The sequence below is a fragment of the Schistocerca americana genome, chromosome X (genome assembly GCF_021461395.2).
Source record: "Schistocerca americana isolate TAMUIC-IGC-003095 chromosome X, iqSchAmer2.1, whole genome shotgun sequence".
NCBI classification, from domain to species: Eukaryota; Metazoa; Arthropoda; class Insecta; order Orthoptera; family Acrididae; genus Schistocerca; species Schistocerca americana.
The window spans coordinates 730,215,811-730,240,541 of NC_060130.1; the positions used below are offsets into that span (position 1 = coordinate 730,215,811).

Consider the following 24,731-nt stretch of genomic DNA (forward strand, 5'->3'; position numbering starts at 1 on the left):
CCATCCTTTCAGCATTACTTTGCTACTTGGTATTCATATGTGCCCCACTGATGGTTTGTACATGTTCGACACTTCTATGACATCCTCGATCAACTAGAACGTGGTTGATCTGGCTTATTGTACTCCCATCAGAGGAGATCCAGATAAATTTATTTACTACTCTGCAGGGAGAGTCATTATCCTTGTTTCACCAAATTTAATAACTCTGATACAATTGTCATTGCTTGTTGCATGGCTACTAAAAGAACCAGTTGTTGGACAACACTCATCTTCTCTTCCCACTTGGGCATTGAAGTCTCCTATTACCAACTATATTGAATGTCTTGGTAGTCAGCCTACTACATCCTGTAGCACAAGTTAGAAATTGTTCGTTGTTTCTTCATCAGCATCCTCTGATGAAACATAACAATTGACTAAGAAGATCGTCATTTATCCAGCAGATACAGTCATTTACTGGAGACCATTTATTGACAGCCAATATCATTTTATTGTGGACAGCAAAAGGAACAACCCGACAGATCAGAATATTGATGAAACTGGATATGTGCATAGATTCTCTGGACTTAGAATTCAAATGTGGAATGTAAGGTCAGTCATGACCACAGAAATGAAACAACTTGTGAAATACTTGGTGAATATCAATGCCTAGTGACACCAATTCCAGAAAAAAGACTGCCTCAGTAAGTTATGAGTATTGGAAATGCTCACAGGCTCTTCCTTAGCAATGAGCAAAGTCAGTCCTAGAATTCAGGAGCTGCATTTGCAGCCTACAATAAAATGATATCAACTGTCAATAAAGGTGGAGAAGAAAATTAAGTTTGTCATTTTCAAGGAAACCATTCTAGATTTTGCCTATACTGATCTAGGGAAGTCACAGGAAACCTAAGTTAGGATTGCCAAATGGTAACGTGAAACCCTCTCTTTCCAAATGGAAGTCCATGCTTTAGCCACTATACAACCTCACATGATCAGTGTGATCTGAAGGCAGTGGAGCAGATTAGCTGCAGTCAAGCTGCGAAATTAAACAACTCAGATTCCACGAGTGCACTAAAATCCACCCAGTGCATGTACTCAGCATAGAAATTAGTCTGATTCATCCTTCATTCATCTGCCACATTTGGGGAAAGAGGTGATGGTCTACTGGATACCAAGTCTTGTAGGAATTTGGGACGAAGAAATGATAAGGAGGCTACTTGAGGCCTACAGTGGCATATTTAAAAAAGGACCTACAGTGACATAGTTTAAAAGTGCCCGTATATGCAGAGTGGTTGCTGCTGAAGCAGAGGACAGTTCATCGATAGAAGGAAGATTGGGTAGCAGATAGGGGCAACAAGCTATGGGCAATTACACAAACCACTTAGCTATGGCATAGCTGCTTCCAGCCACAGAGATGAAACAAAGCCATTCTAACTCTGAACACTTGTTATTAAATTTGGAAGATTGTAGATGCGACTTCAAGCTCAGTTGAATAGTGTTATGTATTCTATTATATATTTATCCAGTGCTTGGTTTGTCATGGTACACACTAACATGCTATATGGGTACTTCTCACTATATTCCTAAAATTTGCAGAAATCATGATATTTGTCCAGCACCATTACCTAATTGGAAACTCAAGCTGATGTTAGCTAATTATTTTACAGGTGCTGCAGTCCATTGGCTAGCTTTTAAAATATTATTTATTTTATATGTTCCCTTATATGGGCTGTTTAAAAAAAAGTGTCGTGTATTCTTATAGGAGATAATAATAGTCAAAATTAGAGAAAAAGGGTCCTCCAGACATCTGCCCAGAAAGAAATACTTGAGATATGGCTCATTTTACTTCTGTTTAACGGTCAGTACTCAGTGGTATGGGCTGTCTCCTTTTTGAGATTCATTGCTCATTTCTTATAGGTTGTTGCTCTGTACTTAGTCCTCTGACTGTGGTGCTGCTGTCAGACATAGCAATTATAACCGTCTCTTGCAGGGATGGACAAAAATATGAAAATACTGAAAACACCACACGTTACCATACCTAATATGGTCTAGGAAAATCGTTGGCATTCAAAACAGCTTCCAGTCAGCTCAGAAGAGATGAACACAGGTCCTGTATGGTTTTTAATGGAATCTTATACCATTCTTCATGAAAAATAGGAGCAAGTTCAGGTAACGATAATGGAGGTGGATGGCAGTCACAGATCCTCCTTTCCAAAGTAAACCACAGAGGATCTGGTGACAGTAGTGGCCAAGGGAGATTGGAAAATTCATTGACATGTTCACAAAACCAGTCCTGTATGACGCATCTTGGAACACAGCACCATCATTGGGAAACAAATATTGTTCCACAGGATGGACTTGATCAGCCAAAATCGCACCAAATCCTTGCCAGTAATGTGATCTTGTGGAGTAACCATAGAGTCTGTGATATAGCACGATACGACCACACAATTCATCACTGAGCCCCCGCCAAGTGTCAGTCTTGGCAACAAGCCATCAGCAGTGTAGGCTTGGGATGGCATGCGCCAAACCTTAACTCAGCCGGAAGTTGGAAACAGTGTGAAAGAAGACTCATCCAACCAAATGACTTTCTTCCATTGCTCCATAGTCCTTGTTTTATGGCTTCAACACCACGTTATTCTGTTATAAACATTTGCATTACTAAAGTATGGTTTTGTAATTGTAGCTCACTATGCAGTTCCCAGCTTATGGAGCTTTCTTTGTGTTGTTTCGCCGGCCGCGGTGGTCTCGCTGTTCTAGGCGCGCAGTCCGGAACCGTGCGACTGCTACGGTCGCAGGTTCGAATCCTGCCTTGGGCATGGATGTGTGTGATGTCCTTAGGTTAGTTAGGTTTAAGTAGTTCTAAGTTCTAGGGGACTAATGACCACAGCAGTTGAGTCCCATAGTGCTCAGAGCCATTTTTTGTGTTGTTTCAGTGCTGATAGGGTTCACGAGTGCAACACTCAGTTCTGAATGACTTTTGCAACTGCCATCCTCTTATTTTCTGTCAGAATTCTATTCAGCTACCATACCAGCACACACTCCGCTGCAGAGTGAAAATCTCATTCTGGCTCTATTCAGTTACCATCTGATACAGTCGGTCAACACACACTTCTGTCTGCATTGTGACTTAGCAAATTATGTTTCTCCGCTTTGCCTGTATGTTGTATAAAACTTCAATACAGTGCCTCTTGAAACACCAAACACTTTGGCTACTTTGATTATGGAAGCACCCACCACAAAAGCATCAACAATTTTCCCATTTTCAAATTCTTTTAACTCTGACGAAATGCACTCCCAACTACACAGAACGCTGTTCTGACCGTGACTGATACTTGCAATGTATTGAGGGCATTCCACAGGTGCCATTTATTCTCAAAGATACTAGTGTCACCTGCGGGCTTGGCTAGCAACTGCATTTACGCTCAAGCACAAATTTTGTAATGTGTCCATATTTTTGTCCACCCCTGTACACTGTGAGGTTGTGCTGGCACCTGAACAAGGTCAGTGTTACCATGGCACGTGAACAATGTAAACAGTGAAATGGAGCCCCTTTATTCCACCATGAACTGACAGACTAGGTATTCTGCTTGTCATAACCAAAAGCATTAACAAAAAGGATGTGTGTCACGTAAGCAGAATTACTTCCTATGAGCTGCATTCCAGCTGAAAAATATGTTCAGCGGATTGTTTCAGTGACTTATAAGCACAGGATCATATGCAGCAACAATAAGGGATTGTGGTGCCTTGCAGTATGTATGCCACATGTGTATGGAGGACTGATTATTGTAATGAGTAAAAGATGATCTTGGAACAAGTTTATGAAGAACTGGACGTGCTGAAGGCATAGACTACACTCTCATGTGTTCAGTTATGCTTTCTCCATATTACTTACACTATGTTGAAGCTCTGAGGCCACAAGATCCCTATATCAGGTAACAATTCTGCAAGTGTTTTGTAAGACAGAGCTCTGAAGATACCAGATTCACAGTTTGTTTTGTTTGTGGATGAGGCACAATTCAGAGTGGGGTAATAAGTTACCATAACAACCACATATGGACAGATTGAAATTCTTGAACAATCATGGCAGCAGGACATCAGATTCATCTTAGTGTCAATATACAAGTAGGAATTGTGGAGGACAGATTTGTAGGGTCATACACTTTACCAAAAAAATTAACTGGTGTTGTCTATCTCCAATTTCAGCATGACAGATTATCCACACTGTCAGAAGATGTCACCCTGGCAGAAAGATAACAGATGTGCTTTATGTATGATGCAGCACCTTGTATAACAGTATCAAACCTAAACATTTAATGAATATTTTGTTGAGGAGGTTCTGTAGTCTGGGTTCCCCATTCACTTAACTTTAATCTAATAGGTTTCTGGCAATGGTGATATGTAAAGTCATTGGTGTATTCCACACCCATCGACAACATGCACACGTGTGTCCCATGCATTTGACCAAAACCAGGGGTAGCCAGATGTGTTTCCACAAGTTCATGTTGCTTTGAAAAGGGCTGAAGGACACGTAAGAGTTAGTGCTAACCACATTGAACACCTCCTCTTGTGTCAGTAGACAGATAGCTATCATAAGATAGGATGGCCCATATCTCAATGAGAATTGGTTTCCAGACATAAGACCTGTTTTCCTAGTTTTGACTAGTACTATTTCCTGTAGAGAGATGGAACATAAAAAAAAGTGAGTTCTTACGTTTCTCTTGTTTTGTCATGTAAAGTAACCAGCTTGCCTTTCTCATAACAAACATTTTTTTAACTGACATTTAGCATTTAGAGCTAAGTTACTCATGTCAAAGAAATATTATGAATAATTTCCCAAGATTTTAGATAATCATTTTTAGTAGTTAAAAAAATAATCATTTGTGTTTGTTTCATCTTGTGTGTGTTTTAAATCTCAGTTTCTGTTTTTAAGGGCAATACGATTCAACGAAGTCAATTAAATCCATTTCACTGTAGCATTGTAAAGCACATGGATCCATACATAAGTGTGTCCCGTCTCATGATTGAAAACTCTACACCAGTGTGGAAGGTATTTCTCAAAATTATGTAATAGTTTTTGGCATTAATGATTTAAAAAAATACAATCCTTGTGTTCTTTAAAACTTTGTTTAGCAGCTGTCACTACATAGCATACTGGTGGTCTACTTGTGATAGTAACTAGTGACTGTCCGTGAAGTGTGTGCTCAGTATCATGTATAATCTAAGAATTGCCTTGCCACTTGAATCTTTTAGTGTTTTGGTGGTAAGAAATTGTTGCTTACTTGTGATTACTTGGTTGGAAAATAGTTTCCTGGTTATGTGCTTAAAATTACCTTTCCTTTTATGAAGCTGTAAATAAGATTTTTAGTGAGTTTTGTCTGTTAGAAACTATGCTAGTTACTAAATGACTTACCAAGTGCTCAGGAGTAAGAAATCTGTGCCAGTGAAAGTGGAAGTCATTTGGCAAAGCTCCTCTGCCTTATATTGTCAGACATGACTTCAGCACTTAATGTTTAAAATGAAACGACAGTAAGCTGAAAGTCATAAAGAAGAGATTAATACATTTGACAATATTAAGTGCAAGATGTTGATTTTTATCATGGGCTATACGACAATATTATAACGTTTTAAAACTTCAGTGGCACTAAATTGTCCAGTTACTGATTGTGCCACTTGATGTTCCAGAGTGACCAAGTTTCATTTGAAACTTAACAGCATTATAATTTGCGAATATTTCTGGATTAACCATGTTTACATACACTAGATACCCAAAACATTATGATCACCTGCTTAATAGTATTTTGGTGCACATTTGGAACCCAATACAGCAACGATTCTGCATGGTGTGGATTCAGCAACTCCTCAGTAGGTTTCCGGAGGTATGTGGTACAAGACGTCACACATGGATCACGCAATTTCCATAAATTGTGGGTGGGAGTTTGTGAGTGTGAAGCAGGTGTCCAGTAGTATTCCATATTTGTTCCATCAGGTTTATATCGGGCAGATTTGATGGTCAAGACAGCAACACAAGTTTACTATCAAGTTCTTCAAACCCTATTGGCATGATTCTGACCTTGTAACAGGGATACAGGTACTCCACAATAATGTTCACATAGTCCACAACTGTCACAGTGCCTTTGATTACTACCACAGAGCCCAGGGAAGCCCTGGTGAATACTCACCATAGAATAATATTGCCTCCACTGGCCTGCGTCCATGGTATGGTGCATTTTTCAAGCGGCTGTTCACCTGGATGACAATGTAGCCAGAAACAACCATCAACCTGGTGTTGACATGATTTGTAATTCATCCAACCGATTCCATTGATCCATGGTCCAGCTCCAATGACCCCATGCCCAATGCAGTCATAACTGACAGTGTCATAGTTAGTGTCAGCATGCAAATGCATGCCGTTACTCAGCTGCAGAGCCCCATATTCAACAATATGCTCTGGACTGTGTGCTCCAAAACTCTGCCGGCCGAGGTGGTCTAGCGGTTCTAGGCACTCAGTCCAGAACCGTGCGACTGCTACGGTTGCAGGTTCAAATCCTGCCTCTGGCATGGATGTGTGTGATGTCCTTAGGTTAGTTAGGTTTAAGTAGTTCTAAGTTCTAGGGGACTGATGACCACAGATGTTAAGTCCCATAGTGCTCAGAGCCATTTGAACCAAAACTCTTGTGCTTGTACTTGCTTTGCACTCAGTCATCAGATCTGCCACAGATTGCTGCCTATCCTATTTTCCAGAGTGGAGAAACCCCTGATCTATTCATTCTGGGATGAAGCTTGGACATCCAACACCTTTTTGCCTACTGGTGTTGTCACTATCCTCCAACTACTTTCCATTGGTGCTCATGACAGTAGCTTACAAATAGCCAACCAGCTTCACTGCTTTTGAAATGCTTATTCCCAAGTGCCAGGCCCTAACACACTGCCCTACATCAAAGTCGCTTATGTCAGTGGATTTCCCCATTTGCGGCCTGTAATATTGCTTCACATTTGTCTCTGTTTCACTGCATGGCAGAGGGTACCTTGTACCACTACTAGCCATTTCCTTTCCTATTCCACACACAAATGGAGTGAGAGAAAAATGAAAGTTTATTTGCCTCAATATAAGTGCTGTTTCTCATGTCACTATGATCCTTAAGAGAAATGTCTTTGGCTGCAGTAGAAGTGTTCTGCAGTCAGCCTCAAATGCTAGTTCTCTAAATTTTCTCAATACTGCCTCATTAAAAGCACATTGTCTTCCCTCCATGGAGACCCATTTGAGTTCACAAAATGTATCCGTAATATTTGATTGTTGGTTAAATCTAGCAGCACACCTTTGAATTGCTTTGATGTCGTCCTTTAATCTGGCCTGGTGGGGATTCCACACACTCAAACAGTACTCAAGAATGGGCTACACCAATGTTCTATATACTGTCTCCTTTATAGATGAGCTGTGCTTTTCGAAAATTCTCCCAATAAACTGAAGTCAACCATTTACCTCCCTACTACGGTTGTTATGTGCCCATTCCATTTCATACCGTTCTCCAGCATTATACCTAGATATTTAATTGATGTGATTGTGTAAACCAACCCATCATTAATGCTGTACTCGAACATTATGGGATCGGTTTTCCTACTCATCTTCATTAAGTTACATTTTTTCTGTATTTAGAGTGAACTGCCAATCATCATACCAACCAGAATTTTTGTGTAAGTATCTTGTATCCTCCTACAGTCAGTCAATGATGATACCGTCCCCTATACCACAGCACCATCAGCAGATAACCGCAGATTAGTGTTCACCCTGTCCAACAGATCATTCAAGTGTGTAGAGAAAAAGAGCAGTCCTGTCACACTTCACTGAGCTTGTTGTATACTTTCTTAGTATTAGATGGTCATCGTTTTTCCTCCCAGTGTATCATACACTTTGGGATCCTTTTTTATTTTTATTTTATTTACCTATTTATTTATTTTTGCATTCCTTTGACATTTTCATGCTATTGTAATCATATATGTTGAATAAAATCAGTAACTGAATTTTAAACATTCACGCTGCCTCTGATTACTTAATTTCTGAGTTTTTCTTTTCTTGATATCATTGCCAAATGTATCCAGAAATTCATCTCTGCAGCTAGTAATTTGAATTTAATTGCCATTTTGCTGGGGAAACTTCTGAATTGTATGTAGTAATGCTCCTAAATATTGTTTTCCACACTCTTGTTTCAGTATAAGTTCTTATGTGCAAATGACAGAGATTCCCGTTTCATAGATAAATAGTCATCTTTGTCACATTTAACTTGATCTGATTACTTTGTCTTGTTTTCTATCATTTGTAATTTTCACCAGTTTGCATTTATTTTCATCAGTAAGTCGTGGTGTTTCCATCACTTCTTTCGAAACCAAATGTTAATTTATTCCACCAGTTATCATATATTTCATTTTATGCTGTAGAATTTTATCGGTGTATATCATATAGTGTGGGTGCAATGCAACATGTAAAATTACTGCTGTAATCATTTTATAACTTGAAACCTAGGTAATTAGTATTTGTCAGTTTCAGTCTTTTTATATAGAATTTTTGTATAATGTTTGAATTCCCTTTATGATTTTCTATTTATGTCCTTTAATTGTAAAGATTTCCACAGATTGGCTGAAAGTACACTATAATGGTCTTTTCCCTGTATCTGCAAACACCAAATGAAGAGATTGTTCTCAAATTGTTTTCTCCTCAATTATTTGTGTTAGACCCTCCATTTCTTTGTATTCTTGTTCTAGAAAATGTTAAATAATGTTTCCACAAAGTTACTTACAATGTTGGTAACTATTATATCCCTATAATTTTTACAGTCATATTTTCATCTTTTTGTACAGGTTATTGAAATTTGTGCTATTTTCCATTTACGTAGTGCAATCTCCATTTTAAATGTTTCTCAAAAATATTTGTTAGTAGTTGATATAATTTATCATTACAAAATTTTAATAATTCCGTGGGAATGTTTGAAGCCCATCTATTTTTTAAAGATTTTACTGCCTGTTTTGTTATCCTATGTACAAATTGTTGAGCTTACGCATTCGATAACTTATTGGTCCAGTACATTATCAGAAAGTTTCTCAAATTTTGTGTTGTAAGTATTAAATTGTTTTTCAAGAGTTATGGGTAATATACTTACATACTTAGTGCGGTTTATCTCTTGGAATCCATTTTTTTAATTACTTATTGTTTCCTGTACTTTCCCTCCATGTAAAGATTATATTTTTTGACAGTGCTGTTCCGAAGTTCAGTTCTTTCTTCCCCAGCTTTTTCTCGATTTTTGCCTGTTGTGTGCTAATCTCTATTTTGCCTTGAATGTTTCTATACAAAACTCCCGGTATAAAAACAGACAGATTAATGCCGTGAGATGCTTTCTTGTGATGAGAGAAATTTGGAAGAGTGTTGTATGTGATTGGTATGTTGTCCATACTGGAACCATACTCAAGAAAGGGAGGCAGCATACAGTTTCCGTCCACGGCTCAGGTGGTATTAACAGGAAAAAAACACAATGGCAGCCACAGTAGACCTGCACAAGGACATCAGGACAAAAGTCATCCAACTGTGCAGTAAGCTTTCAGTAACTGTAATGAACACAGTGATGCCAAGGAAATACGTGCGAATAAACATTTATTTTCAATATAGGCACAAGATTCATTCCTACCTGGAGTGGCTGAAAGTTGCTGTTGGTGCAGGAAGAAACATAAGGCATATTTTTATGTTAGATGCTAATGCCAAATCGGTACTCTGACAGAGCCATGCAACGAGTGATATATGCATTTAACTGATTGACATTATTGCCAAATTGAAACTCCAAGTGCTAAACAAGCCAGGTTAGACACTGACATACCACAACAGAACAGAAACAGAAATAAACATTGATGTAACTGTTGTGGTGGTGGTGATGTGGCTTTGTGGACTGTCACTAATATTGTGTCAACAAATGACCACGACCTGTTACTATTTCTCCTGAAAGTTGACAATTCAGAAGTGAGTTAGACCTTCCCACAGAAACCAATTCATGACATCAGGAAAATGAGTTAGGTGTATTCAGGGTGAATTTCAACAATCAAATGCTAGAAGGTACAAGTTACAATGTATACAAAAAAGCATTTGGTGTACAGAAAGCCATTCAGGACACCCAGGAAAAGTCTATTCCCATTAAAGTTTGCAGTTTGAAAGATTCACTGAAAAAGGATGTTCACTACATTAAGACAGAAGATTTGTGCAACAGAAAGGTCATATCAGAGAGCATTTGGAGTCTTAGAGTAAACAATATATCTTCAGACCTACTAGGATTTGAAAAATGTAGTCTAGATTCAATCAGGTACATGAATCAGCAACTACATGGAAATGAATGGGGAATACCATGTAAGGGTGTGATGAAACGCTCACTTCACCTTCTGCACTGTCAAGTATACTAAGATAAGATGACACAACAGGATGGGATGACTTGACCAACCACCTGCTGGGTTCTTTACTGCCGGAAGATGAACAGGAGGAAGGTAACTCTTTAAAGGGACAATTAAGAAGAGAGAGAAATGTGCTCTACAGTAACAATGGAGTAGTTTTTCCCATTTCATCAATAGGAAGTTTGTGTGTCAACAGTGTAACAAAAGCAAGGAAAAGCTCCCAGTCCTGATGATTTATAGTTTGAAGTGCGTTATGAAGTTAAAGACCAAATGGTGCCCTACCTTTAAATAATGTGTTTGATTCGGGGCAAGATACGAACTTGGAGCAGTTTTCATTAAGGTAGGTGACAATAGAGATCCCAACAGGTGCTAAATCATATGTAACTATTTTTCTGCTGAGTGTTATGAGCAAAATAGAGAAATGACTATTACAAGATATGCTAAGGACACACAGAGAGCTGATAGGTCTCAATCAAACAAAATATGGTTTCAGGAAGGGAAAGTCAACTGATGACACTGATTGCAGTTGTTGACAGTAGTTGTGACAAATATGCTGTAGCCATCACGTTAGACACTATTGCAGTGTTCAGTACTTTGGTGGCTGTCATTGTTTTCGAGGTTTAGACAGCTGAAATTACCCACATGTTTGATGTAACTCTTTCAGAGACTACTGTCGTGATAGAGTAGTGGCATGGGCATCTCCTGATGGGACAATCAAATGAGAAATAGCAAATGTATGCTGTCAGGTGCCTATATGGAACACTGTCATTTGGGATTTAATGATTGAATCTGTGTTGGGAATAGTAGGGGAGTTAGCAATAGTTGCTGCCACTGCTGCATGCGTGAATGATATCCTCATAGTGGTTAATGGGAGGCCTAGAGCTCAGACAGAGCAAAAGTGTGACAGAACTCTATCCATGATTCAGCAATATGAACAAAACAAATTGAAGACTGCTGAGAACAAGACTGCTACTGCAGGGAAAGCTGTCAACAACTAGAAATCCTTATATTAGAATTGCTGGTGTTCTGATAAGTAGGAAAGTGGTAAACTAATGTTAGAGAATGTATGTGGTTCATGGTGAGACATACAATGCCCACAGTTATGAAGTCAGAAAAAGTGTCTAAGGTCATGCACAAAATAGCTGCTACTGTAAAAAATTTAAAAAAGGAGTTATCACTGCAACTCATTAAACTTTATCATGAGGCCATTACTTCCCTCTGTAGTCAGTTTCAGTGCAAGTGTGTGGGCATTCAAAGTTCAACAAGTGAGATGTGTTAAAATTCTCTAAAGATGGCAGCACAATGTCCTTACAAGGATATATGATGCTTACTTGTCAGTGTGATACTTGAAATGTATCTCATTGACCTACAGGAAGGGGGAGAGGGAGAGAGAGAGAGAGAGAGAGAGAGAGAGAGAGAGAGAGAGAGAGAGAGAGAGAGAGAACTGGTAAATTAAGAACTGTGAAGAAAGAGGTAAAAAAATGGATGACAGATGAATAGCAATCCATCTGGGACAGTACCAGTACAGAAAGAAGAGTGTATATTACCAGATGTAAGAGAATGTATGAACAGGAAAAAATGAGTCACCTAATTCCTTTGAAGGGGATGATCCACATGCTGACAGTACACAGACCTCATCCTAATTATCTTTACAGGTTCAATATAAGAACCAATGGCAGATGCATTTGTGGAGAAGCTGGGACATCTTATAACATGTAGTGATAGTGCCTCAATCAGTGGATCACAGCTGTGATAGTTTGAGGTTGCAGTCTGTATCACACTATACATGACAGGGAAGCACGTGCTCCTCTGAGCAGACTATCAGGCATATATTATAGGAAAAAACAAGAAAAGTATCTTAAATCCTCAGAAAGGAAGAGAATGTAAAACTGCATTCCACAGGGCCTCCACTCATAACATTGTAAATTGACTGTTAACATAACATGGAGGCGAGCAGTGTGTGGTATATTATTTACTATCGAGGGTGTAATTTATATTACTATCTGACAAAAGTGACAAATCAAGGATTTTGTATTATTTCACGCCATTGATTTTAAATTGCTTTGTAAGGTGTTGTAAATGTTTTATGATACTTGATGATAGTCTGTTGATTGAAATTGGCTATATAATAAAGAAATTTTTATCAGGAGCTCTTGACAGCAAATTATGACATTCTTTAAATATTTATGAGTTATGGGGCACCACCTTCTTAAAATATTACTTTCTTTAGCCTTTAGTAATCCAATACCTAACCTGAAAGGTAGAAATTACATTCACAGAATTCTCCAATATTTGATACAACAAACCGTAGATGAGCTATGGAAAGACTCTTGGATGTTTAAATTTCAAATATTTCATAACTTAAGACTAATAAAAATTGGCTACTAATGTGGACTACAGCTAATGAAAATGGTTGTTTCTTAATTTGAGAGATATATATAGGTGAGATTAGTCCTAGTACTGAGAATGCGTTTGTGAAGTGGTAGTCAAAACTCTGACTTTAAACCTGTAGTACCAAGAAGTGTTCAACAGGTTTTTTTCCCTTCTGTACCAATCAAACATTACGTGAAAGAACAAGGTTGTCATCCTTCCACCCATCCCTCCATCCATCCATCCATCCATCCATCCATTCATTCATCCATCCATTAATTGATTCACACATGTGCCTTCATAGATGTGGACAGGTAGGAGGAACCACTGCAGGCTACTCCTGTAAAGTATGCAAACAACAAATTATGACTAGTGCTAATCTACTCACATTAGTGATTAATGGAATTACTTGTAGATTACTTTCTATATACTGGCTGTAATGAGAAAGTGTGAGCAAACTTTCAAGGACATGTCCCTCACACATAATTGAAGAAAAATGTTATAGTCTTTGGTCCAAAAATGCTATGTTTGTGTGTTTCAACCAATTTGCCACAACTCTCCGTATAACATCATGGGAAACACACAGAAACAGAACTTACCAGCATCTCACAAGTAACACTTTCTAATTTGAAAAATGTTTGAAATACCCTCCATTAAAGGCAGTTTGTTTATTGCCGTATGTGTTTTGCTTCTTTTATTTGGGAAGCATCTTCAGTGGCGATTTACAGCGCTGTTTACTCATTCGTGTGATCCTGCAAATGTATTTGTTAGTTTCTATGCTCCAGCTGGCCAATTTCAGGTGTTCTGTCAGCCACATTTGTGACATTGCATATATCACTTACTCTTTCCATTGTGTGATCAACATCTTATCTAAGAAGGCATTATAACTTTGTTTGTTTGGTCAGGATGGAAGAACATGAAGTCTTAAACAGTTATCAACAGTACTGTCACCAACATTGGCCAAAGATATTTATTGATGATGTGCTTCAGCAGTTACAAGAGGATTAGCATCTGCCAGCATGTGCCGATTGTGAAATTTCACAATCTTATCATGTTGAAGCAATACTTCATCTGCAAGTAGCACTGTTGAACTAAAATAAGGGTTTGACACATACTTTAGTACTTGATTAAGAGAAGTGCACCTGTGCTGGAAAATCAGCTGCTGACGCTGTCTGTACATGCTGTTAATGTTATGGATACAGCTAGAATGTTATATAACACTTCCCAAGCTGTTGTGGCTACATAACTTACACTGACACAAAAGTCATCATCAAGTGTATGTCCTGTTGTGTCATCTTTCATCTAAACCTCCCACAGTCACAAGTAACAGGATGAAACGTTCCATGCTCCCTAAGATGATTAGTTGCTTCATATTTCCTACTGTTGGGAATCATCTGTTTCTGGAAATCTCTGCCATTATTATAATATGATAATCCACATATCGGACGGGCATCTTTTCTTTGTTTGTTTGCACTCCCATTTCACTGTACTGGAAAACAAATCTGTGATGAACACTACTACTCACACATGTACATGAAAAACCCATGATTATCACTTAAAAAGTTGGTGCTACATGTAAGGAAGTTTGAGACACGAGTCACATGTTGGTACAGACAATTATATTAGTTGTATGTTAGTATTACCTTCAGTGAAGTGATGTACTTAACACTGACGGTGAACTTAAGAATCACAACTTAACCAGGTGTAACGGGCTTTTTGAACATTTCATGGAAGAAAGAGTTTTAATGTATTATGCTGGTATGTGTTAATCGTGTGGCTTCTCATGATTAATGCACCATGTGTAGTTGTTGGAAATAGTTTTAACAGGGAAATTCAATATTTCTGGGCACATATCTGTTAAAAAAAATATCAGTTGTTTGTGTACTGGAAACATTAAAATCTGTCTTATATAAACGTTAGTGTTAACCAGAATATATTTCTTAGAGTCCAAATATTTTGATAAATTATAGGACACACTATTAGTTTGCTATTAACTATCTGGGGATTTACAATTCCCTGCATGATGTCTTGTTCATCGAATTGTGAGAAAAGGTAGAACTGATTTTTGCACATGGGAAGCTTTTGGAAAGAACAATAGTTCAGGATATATTATCACAAGGTGATGTAGTAGCACTGCTTTGGAACAGAGAAAATATACTGTTTTCCTTCAAAAATTTTATGGCTGTAATGAAACATCATTGTTTATAAAAAGGAACGAAGTTTGCCTTCAACTAAGCATCTCATGTCTATCAAAAGTAACTGTGGTGTGCGTACTGTAAGACCTTCGGTACACACACCATCAGATTATTTGACTTGTCGCTTTAACGAAGTAGGCGAGTGTCAGCAATATGTCTCGTGGTCTTATCGTGGCTACTTGCACGCTTAGAGTAGCAGATTGACGGTGACCAACTTTAAACAGAACTTGATTAATGTTCACACACCTTTATTAAAATAATAACAAGCTTAAAAACTACTTAACTTGGTTCTGGATGCAATTTACAATTGACAATCTGAAGTTCCTTTGGTCTTGGTACGTTAATCTTATTCTCACATATCTCTGATACTTGACAAAGTGTCTATTCATTTATCTTCATGGCTATGTACAGGAATATGGTGATCTTATTAGGCACAGGCTGAAACTTGACTATATACTGGTACAGACTAATGCAGACTGGTACAGACAAATGCAAACTCGTACAGACTAATGCAGACTGACTAATCGGTGGTCTGTACACTCGTTATAATACCTCGCACGTTCAGGTATCACTGCGCGAGTGTGATCCATGAGTAGAAAAGGTTCTACGTTAGCAGCAATCTCATTGGCTGCGTTACATATTAATACGCGGATCGGCGGGAGCAGAATTTGATCCGTCTCTAAGACAGCGCCATATCGTAGTGCGGAGATGGACGAGCACTGCGCCTGCGCTGTTGTGCTTAGCGGGGTGCGCTCTAGTGGGAATTTTGTGTACGCGCTGACTACGCGGAGCTATGTACACAACAGTAACATATAATAGTAACCCTATGGGCTGCATGGACAAAATGATATGTTCAAGTCCAATTTGAAATTGTGACCATAAGAGCACAAAATACTAAATTTGTGCCTTTTTATGTGCATATGTGTAAACAGTAGCAGGATAATTTTCTGTCGGATGAATCCTGAGGATAGTATGGATTTGAAGAATGACTTTTTGGCACATAGATATATTGCCTTAAACCTTCAGCAACGAAAGCTATGTCAGTATTAAAAACATAGGTTCCAGAAGAGAAACAGCTAAATCAGTCAGCATGTACTCCTACGGAGGATTTACGTAAAAAATGTGTACTAGATGTCATTGCAAGAAGAAAAAAAAAAAAAAAAAAAAAGAACTGTACCAAGTGGATGTCCCAAAAATGTAGACTGGTGTACAAAATTAATGGATGAATCTAACTTTTGCATAATGTGTCACCACCACGTAACATTGCTCAATAAAACTTGGACCCTACATAGAAAGAACGATTGCTGTGAACAGCAGTGCTTGCTGCATGTTACAATGTTAGCAAAGAGTTCTTGTGGTAGGGCACTACATTCCTCTGCCAGTGTGGTTGACAAGTGCTGGACAGTCTTTAGTGCATGTGAACATGCTGCAGTGCATCTCCCCAATGCATCCCACTCATGCTTGATAGAATTTAAGTCAGAACAACAGACAGGCCAGTTTATTTGCTGAATATCTTCTCATTCCGAAAGCTCTTTCACCTGTGCTGTTCGCTGCAGTCACACAATGTCATCCATAAAAATGGTCGGGGCCAAATGCCCCCCTGAAAAGAAGTATGTGGGGAAAGAATACAGTGTCACAATAATGTTGACTGGTGAGTGTATGATGTTCAAAGATTTGGAGGTTATTACTCCCATGCAACATTATGCATTTCCACATCATAACACCTGGACCATCAAAATGATCATGTTTGACAATGTTTGTGAGTGCTTTATATGTTCCTACCTCTAAGCATATGAGGGTATATCCAGAATCACTACTCAGACTGAATCTGCTCTCATCCTAGAAGAGCGCACGACCCCTCTCATCATTTGTCCACTCCCTATGCTCTTGGCACCATTGCAAACAGTGCCACTGACATGCAGGTGCCCCTGATGTGCATGTGTCAATGGAACACAACATACTGGTCTTCTGCCAAGGTGATGACCCCCACGCAGTCTCTGTGCAACTGTGGAACCATGAGGTTGCATGTCTTGCAGTCCTATTAAATACAGGATGAACATAAAGTCCAGGAACACTTTCAGTTATTTGTTGCACAAGAACTAATCATTGTACATATGTCATACATATTGCATTTTGAAGAGAAACTCCGAATGGTTTTTTTACTAACATTCGATATGCAAACCATGAATGACCCAGCGGATGTCAATACGGTAATCGAATTCATGCCATACCCGTCCCAGCATGGCATCGTCGACTGTGGCAGTCGATTCACGTATTTTCTCCCAGAGCTCTGCTACATCACGTGGTAGAGTGTGTATGTACACACCAGATCTTTAATGTGTCCCCACAGAAAAAAGTCACACGGAGTGAAATCTGGTGATTGGGGAGGCCATTTCATGAAACAGCTGTCCCCTTCTGTAGCACGGCCAATCCATTGATGCGGCAGCTCCGTGTTCAGGTGCCCACAAACTTCACGATGAAAATGGGGTGGAGCCCCATCCTGCTGAAAGATGAATGGAGAGTCTGATTAAATTTGAGGTGTCAGCCATTGCTGCAACATGTCAAAGTAGGAATATCCAGTGACAGTGCTCTCAGTGAAGAAGAATGGCCCGTACGGTTTTCGATGTGACAAGGCACAAAAAACATTTACCTCTGGGGAATCACGCTCAAATTCAATGCGTTCGTGTGGATGCTTTGTACCCCAGATTCAACAATTGTGCCTGTTCACTTTTTCACTAGTGTGAAAAGTGGCTTTGTCGCTAAAAATTAAGCGATCAGCAATACCAGCCTCATTCAGTTGTTGCTACTGCGAATAAAACTCAAATTGTTTGTCTTTGTTGTCATCACTGAGCTTCTGCACTAGCTCCAATTTGAATGGTTTTATAGACAGCTTCTGTCGCAGGACTTTCCACACTGTCATTGGAGCCATTTCGAGTTCACGGGATGCACGATGCACTGATTTCTTTGAACTCCTTATGAATGTCTTTCGTATGCGCCCTACATTCACTTCACTCACACTGGGCTGTCCACTTCTCTTTGCCAGGCTCAAGCAATCCGTCGTAACGAATTTGTTGTGACAGTGGTAAATGGCCTCCCTTGTTGGTGGCTTCTTACCGTACTTGGTTCTAAACATCTGTTGAACAGCTGTAGCACACTTTTTGTCGAACTGCAACACATAAAAAACTCACTCCACACCTGAACTCGCCATGTTTGCAACTAGCACTGACTATTGACAAATTACCAAACTATGCTGTGGCAGTATACATGGAAAAAAAAAAACTTTCAGGGTTTCTCTTCAAATGACGTATGTATGATATCTGCACAATGTTTGGTTCTTGTGCAGTAAATAATTGAGTCTTCCCGGACTTTATGTACACCCTGTAAGGTTGCAAAAGCACCCGCTGTGTCACATGGGTCCCTTCTTGCCTGTTGCTGTAGTTGACTGTGGTCAACCACTGCTGCTCCTGTGGTTCATAGCACTTGCCAAGCATGTGAAACCATACAGTAAGCAATACCAAACCGCTGTGTTACACTCATGACACTTCGCTCTCAGTTTCCCGATGGTTCTTACCCTTGTGAAGTCATCCAAATGTCTCCAGGCCATGTTGTAGTGAAGAACACTAGCACAGTGCACTGTAACTCTTGCTGATTGATACATACTATCTTTCCCCATTTCTTTGACTGCCTCACGTTGCGGGGTCAGCCTCATTTTGTGCTATAGCTCACACTGACCTCACACCATTTGATGTCCAGCTTTCTGTACATGACTAGGAGATCTCTGGCGATATGCTCCCACACTTTCATTCATTTGCACCGAGTTGTTGTTAGATTGCTTCATCTATCTCATTCTTAAGTTTTCCGGAGCAGTGTATTTGGTTTTCTTATTCAACTAAACAATGGACAAGCCTTAATTTATTACATATTCTCTGAGAGATTGTGTGCAGCATGATGAGATGATGATGATGATGATGATGATGATGAGAGTGTTTTTATAAAAATTATCTACACAAAGGTTAGGCTTACTGGCATGCAAAGGGTTAAAATGATCCCTGATTTTGGGTATTGCATTTTCTCACTGCGATGTAAGGTTTTTTCGCACCATGTGAATTATAGTACACACTAGTAAATTTTTAAAAATGTTGTATGATATAAAATCTTGATATTATGAATTGTCTACAGGATGATCACATACTTCCTACTCGTGAAGGTTACCCTAAAGTTTCAAGTAAGTTTCATCAGCCTGTATATGATCGCTCGCTCCTTAGCTCCAAACCGACTTACAGAAACTGGGTTGCACCTCCTCGAAGTCTCAGGAATACGTAAGTGATTTTTATTCCTAAATAATACACAGTAGGGTAAAATTGTGCCTAGCAAATACAGACAAGTGGTATTACTGTAATCAGTGGGCATTTTGGAAAACAGTATTGGAAGTTACTGTTATCTTGTGACCCACATTTTGACAAGATATCACTTGATCTTACTCTTCTGCACATAGATATATTTTTATGTTATATCAAGAAAAATTCAAGGAAAAATATTTCATATAGAATGTGTGGTGCTAGGTACTCAGGGTCAAAAAGAAAACCTGAGGATTTCATGATCCAGTAATAAAATTACATAGGAATGAATAGCTAACAAAGTCTGAAAAGAAAATTAGTTTGCTGAGCTCACTAGTTTGAGTAAAAAGTACAATTTCAAGAGCTCATCATTCCATGGCAGGTGTGGCTAGTAATTAAAAACTCTGAGATGGAGCCGTCCCAGAGTATATATTAAAATAAATTTCTCAGTAACCTATTGCAGCATTTAAATTATCAGAAAACATGTTGCATATTTCCCACACAAATTTAAATAATGCCAATTAACATTTTTGGAACTGTTGATGTGTGATGTCATGCGATTTATTTTAGCACGTAATAGCCAGTCTTAAGGCTATGCCTTGAAATCCTGCTTATCTCTATGTAGCAGAGGGCGTGATTTCCTTGGGGTACAGCTCTTACGGGCTTCCTGAAGGTTCTGCTGTTAGAGCCAAGTGTGTCCTACCAACCTGCACCCAATTTTCACATTCCACTGCCCAAAAAGAAATGAACAGAGTTGCTGAAACTTCGCTATCGAATCCATGTCGCTGCATTCTCTATTATGCTTTGATGCATCCTTAATCGACATTTAGTATTATTGTTTTGACAGTTCTTTTGTTTCTGTTGTGACTCGCCGATCTTTCAAAGTGCCGCCGCGCAGTTATGCATGTCCTCTACATCCGGCGCTGTCTGCCAGCCATGCAGCAGCAGCACCACCTAAGCGGCCAGCCAGTCAGCAGCTGCTAGACTCGGACTCAGTTATGATTTGACTGTTAAAGTGACACACATCTTACTCTGTTTACTTGATCTGTGACTCTCATGTATTGCCTCGTCCTTGAAATTTATTTGTTCAACTTGAAGTTATAACAATTGGCGACGAGGTAGTGAATTTTTCTTTTTTATCGTTGACCCACGTGTTTCCATGGCTACTTTAGAGCAACTATTGCAAGGTCTCATAGAACAGCAAACACTTTTCACAAAATACGATTCGCGATTTCGTCGCGGCATCGTCGTTGTCTCTACCTCCTTTTCCTCCTTATGACGAGACGGGGAAGACTGGTCTGGTTACGAAAAACGTCTTTGACAGCACTTCTTGGCATTTCATGTGGCGGACGACCAAACATGTAAGTCTCTGTTCCTTTCATGGATTTCACCTCAAATGTATTGGTTGTTGTCGCAGCTGGCTCCTTTGAAAGATCTCGCGTCTTTGTCCTTTGCTGAAATGTGCTCACTTCTGTCCATTTATTTTCAAAAGCATACGCATGTGGTAGCCTCTTGTGTTGCCTTTTCTTGTTGTCAAAAACAACCGAATCAATCCTATCGTGCTTGGGCTGCTGAACTTCACGGCCTCACTAGAAAGTGTCAATTTGTTACTGAATTTCACAAAGAATCCATGGTACGGGATGCTATTATCCTGTCGGCGCACGACAAAGAAGTTAGGCAATGTGCCCTTCAGTTGGCAAATCTGACTCTAGATGAAGTCCTATCCATCTCTCAGTCTTTTGAAATTTCGCGTGCCGCTGGAGCACAAATAGAGGCATGGGGTAACGTCGCGGAAGTACAACCTCTGTGCGCTGTTGACGAAGTGTGTGACATGTCCCCGCCGTCCGACTTGGCCGCAGTACGCTCCCAAGCGCAGCCTCGGCCTAACAGTAAACAAACCTCTAAGAAACTGCAGCAAAACCCACGGCAACTTCCTTCATGTCTGCGGTGTTTTACGAAACATTCACGAGAAGATTGTCCACAATGTTGGGCTGTGTGTCACAAATGCAAAGAAAAAAAAAGAGGTCATGTGTCATCCATTTGCAAATCTGACCGCATACATGATGTTAATGAACATGGCGCTGATTCTGATTCTGTGTTGTCTGTCAATTGTACTTCTTCCCTTTCAGGGAAGCTATTCCTCACTGTCCAAATACTTGGTCGAGACGTTTGCATGCAGGAGGATACTGGTTCTGCTGCCACTATCATCAATTCTCAGACGTATCTTCAGTTGGATTGTCCAAGTGTGTCACCTGTCACTAGGCAATTACGGACTTACAATAAACAGAAGATTTCTCTCTTGTGACGATTTGATGCTGAGGTATCTTACAAATCTGTCATTCGCACTGTTCCCATATTTGTGGTCGACCATAGTATTGCATGGAATCTTTTTGGTTTCGATGCCTTTCGCGTTTTTGCATTCTACATAGATGACTCTGTCAATATCGTCTCTGATGCTATTCCTTATGCTAAATTGGATTCTTTGTCAACAACATTTTCGTCCCTTTTTTCTCCTGGGTTAGGCTGTGCAAATGGCTTTGAAGCTCATATCACGCTCAAACCCACTGCTCGGCCTAAGTTTTTTCGGGCTTGACCCATTCCTGTGGCCGTTCATGATCAGGTCAAATGGGAGCTGGATCATCTCACTGCTTCAGGGGTCGCTTTCTGTCACTTCCAGTGGTCCTCTCCTGTCGTCGTTGCTAAGCCAAATGGTGCTATTCGTCTCTGTGGTGATTTCAAGGCCACTGTAAATGCTTGGTGCCTTATCGACACTTACCCTATGCCTCAACCTGAAGAATTGTTCACTAAACTTGCTGGAGGCCAGTATTTTTCTAAACTTGACCTGTCAGAAGCATATCATCAACTTCCTCTTGATGCTGCTTCCCGGCAGTTTCTGGTCCTTAAGACGCCTTTTGGCCTCTATCAATACCAACGATTGCCATTCGGGGTTGCCAGCGCCCCTGCTCTCTTTCAGCGATTCTTGGAACAATTATTGCTCACTGTCCCTGGGTGTATAAATTACCAGGATGACATTGTTGTCACTGGCTCCACCACTGACGAACATCTTCAAAATCTTCGCACACTTTTTCATGTCTTACAGTCTTCCGGTCTTAAGTGTAATCTTCGGAAATCCAAATTTTTTCAGGCATCTATCACGTACTTGGTGTTTCAACTCTCTCGGGATGGTATTCATCCGCTTCAGCAAACTGTCACTGCGATCGATGCCTTTCCTTGCCCTACATCTGCCAAGGAACTGCAGGCCTCCTTGGGGAAAATAGCATACTATCACAAGTTTCTACTGTCTGCTGCTTCGGTGGCTCAGCCGTTGCATCGCCTGTTGCATAAAAACGTGCCTTTTCATTGGTCCGCATCATGCGATGCGGCTTTCCAGAAATTGAAGACTATGCTGAAACAGGCCCCATGCCTGGCTACTTATTGACCTGGCCAACATCTTGTTCTTGCCATGGACGCCTCTCAATACAGGGTTGGTGCAGTCCTTGCACACCGTTTTTCTGACAGTTCTAAACAACCCATTGCTTATGCCTCCAAAACACTCACGGATGCCCAACAAAAGTATTCTCAAATCGAAAAAGAAGCTTTGGCCATTATTTATGCTCTTCATAAGTTTGGTGTTTTTCTCTATGGATCCAAATTTCATCTTGTTATGGATGACAAACCACTTGTTTCCTTGTTTCATCCATCAACGTCACTTCCCGACAAGGCTGCACACCACCTCCAGCATTGGGCTCTTTACTTGTCTCATTTCAATTATGAGATTCATTTCCGGCTGACGGCTCAACATGCGAATGCTGATACTCTGTCTCGCCTTCCCATGGGTCCTGATCTGGCATTCGATAGGGATGAACTTTTGTGTTTCCACCTGGATGTTGCCGAGCAGTGGGTTGTGGACAGGTTCCCCATCACCGGGGACCGGCTGGTGGCTGCCACGGGTTCTGACCCTACCCTCTCCCGGGTTTTACGCTGTATTCAGATGGGTTGGCCAGATCGTCCGTCCGCTAAGACTTCTGATCCGTTGCGGAACTACTACGCTTTGCATTACCGCCTCACGGCTAGGGATGGTGTTATCCTCCTTTCCACCGAAAATACTTCGCCGCATGTGGTACCTGCGTCTTTGCATGCTTCGGTCTTGCACCTCCTTCACCAAGGGCCCTGGGGTGTCTCTCGCACAAAATCTCTGGTGTGCCGTCATGTGTACTGGCCCGTCATCGACTCTGAAATTGCGCACATGGTCGCTGCCTGCGGCCCTTGTGCGTCACAGGCCGCCGCCCTGAAGTCATCTTTGTCACCTTGGTCTTGAAGACCTTACCTCTACTCTTGTTATTGATAATGGTCAGCAATTTGCCTCTTCCGATTTTGCAGATTTTTGTGCCCGTCACGGCCCCTCCGTTCCATCCACAGTCAAACGGTGAGGCTGAACGACTGGTCTGCACATTTAAGGTTCAGATGAGGAAACTCCTGAGTTCTTTTGCTGCTGATGATGTGCTTCTCCAATTTCTGGCTTCTTACCGTTTCACCCCCTTGGGCGACCACAGCCCGGCTGAGCTCTTACATGGTCGACAGCCCCACACGCTACTTCATCTTCTGTGGCCTTCCACCTCACGGCCGCGGGTGCCTTCGCTTGGCCGGTTCACTGCTGGCGACCTTGTATGGGTACGGGTACATGGCAGGCGGCCAAAATGGAGTCCTGGCCACATCTTACGACACTGTGGGCGATGCCTGTATGAAATCCAGACGGACACGGGTGTTGCGGTGCGTCATTCAGACCAGCTTTGGTCTCGTGTGCCGGCAACGCCTGTTCCAGATGCCGCTACACCATCTTCGGCTCTACCTGACGCTCGGGATCCTGGAATCTCTCATTACTCACAACGCAGTCCTCTCACCATCATATTGGTGCCAGCACAAGAACTGACGCCAACAGGAGACGTGCCCATGCATGAACCGGATGACCACCATCTGTTGGAGCTACTCTTCTCGCCTCCTTCTCCTACAGACGCGGACACATCGCCCATGTCTCCTGTTATTACAACTGGACTTGCCACAACGGGCAGATTGGTTCATGGGGCCCCAGCAGATTCGACCCCCACCTCTCCTGTCATCTCGACCTGTTATCATCGGGGACACTTCTGTTCGCACGGGAAGCCTCCTCCTCAAGACTTTACAGCCAGTCAAACATCTATGGACATTAGCAATCTACAGGCCACCTCCATCAAGACCTGTGCAAAAACTTCAAAGGGGGGAAAAGTGTGGTGACTTACTGATCTTTCAAATTGCCGCCACACAGTTACGCGCGTCCTCTACATGCGGCGCTGTCTGCCAGCCATGCAGCACCAGCACTACCTAAGCGGCCAGCCAGCCAGCAGCCGCTAGACTCGGACTCAGTTATGATTTGACTGTTAAAGTGACACAC

At 40.8% G+C, this 24,731-nt stretch overlaps 1 protein-coding gene across 6 annotated transcripts in view; it reads left to right on the plus strand.

The window, feature by feature from the left end:
- Positions 1 to 24,731, plus strand: part of LOC124554848 — a 142,045-nt gene that overhangs the window by 45,367 nt on the left and 71,947 nt on the right. For all 6 annotated transcript variants that reach the window (XM_047128516.1, XM_047128513.1, XM_047128511.1 and 3 more), the window contains 2 exons: positions 4,910 to 5,026; positions 19,146 to 19,285. In XM_047128516.1, the coding sequence (XP_046984472.1) occupies positions 4,910 to 5,026; positions 19,146 to 19,285 (257 nt within the window). The remainder of the gene's footprint in view (positions 1 to 4,909; positions 5,027 to 19,145; positions 19,286 to 24,731) is intronic.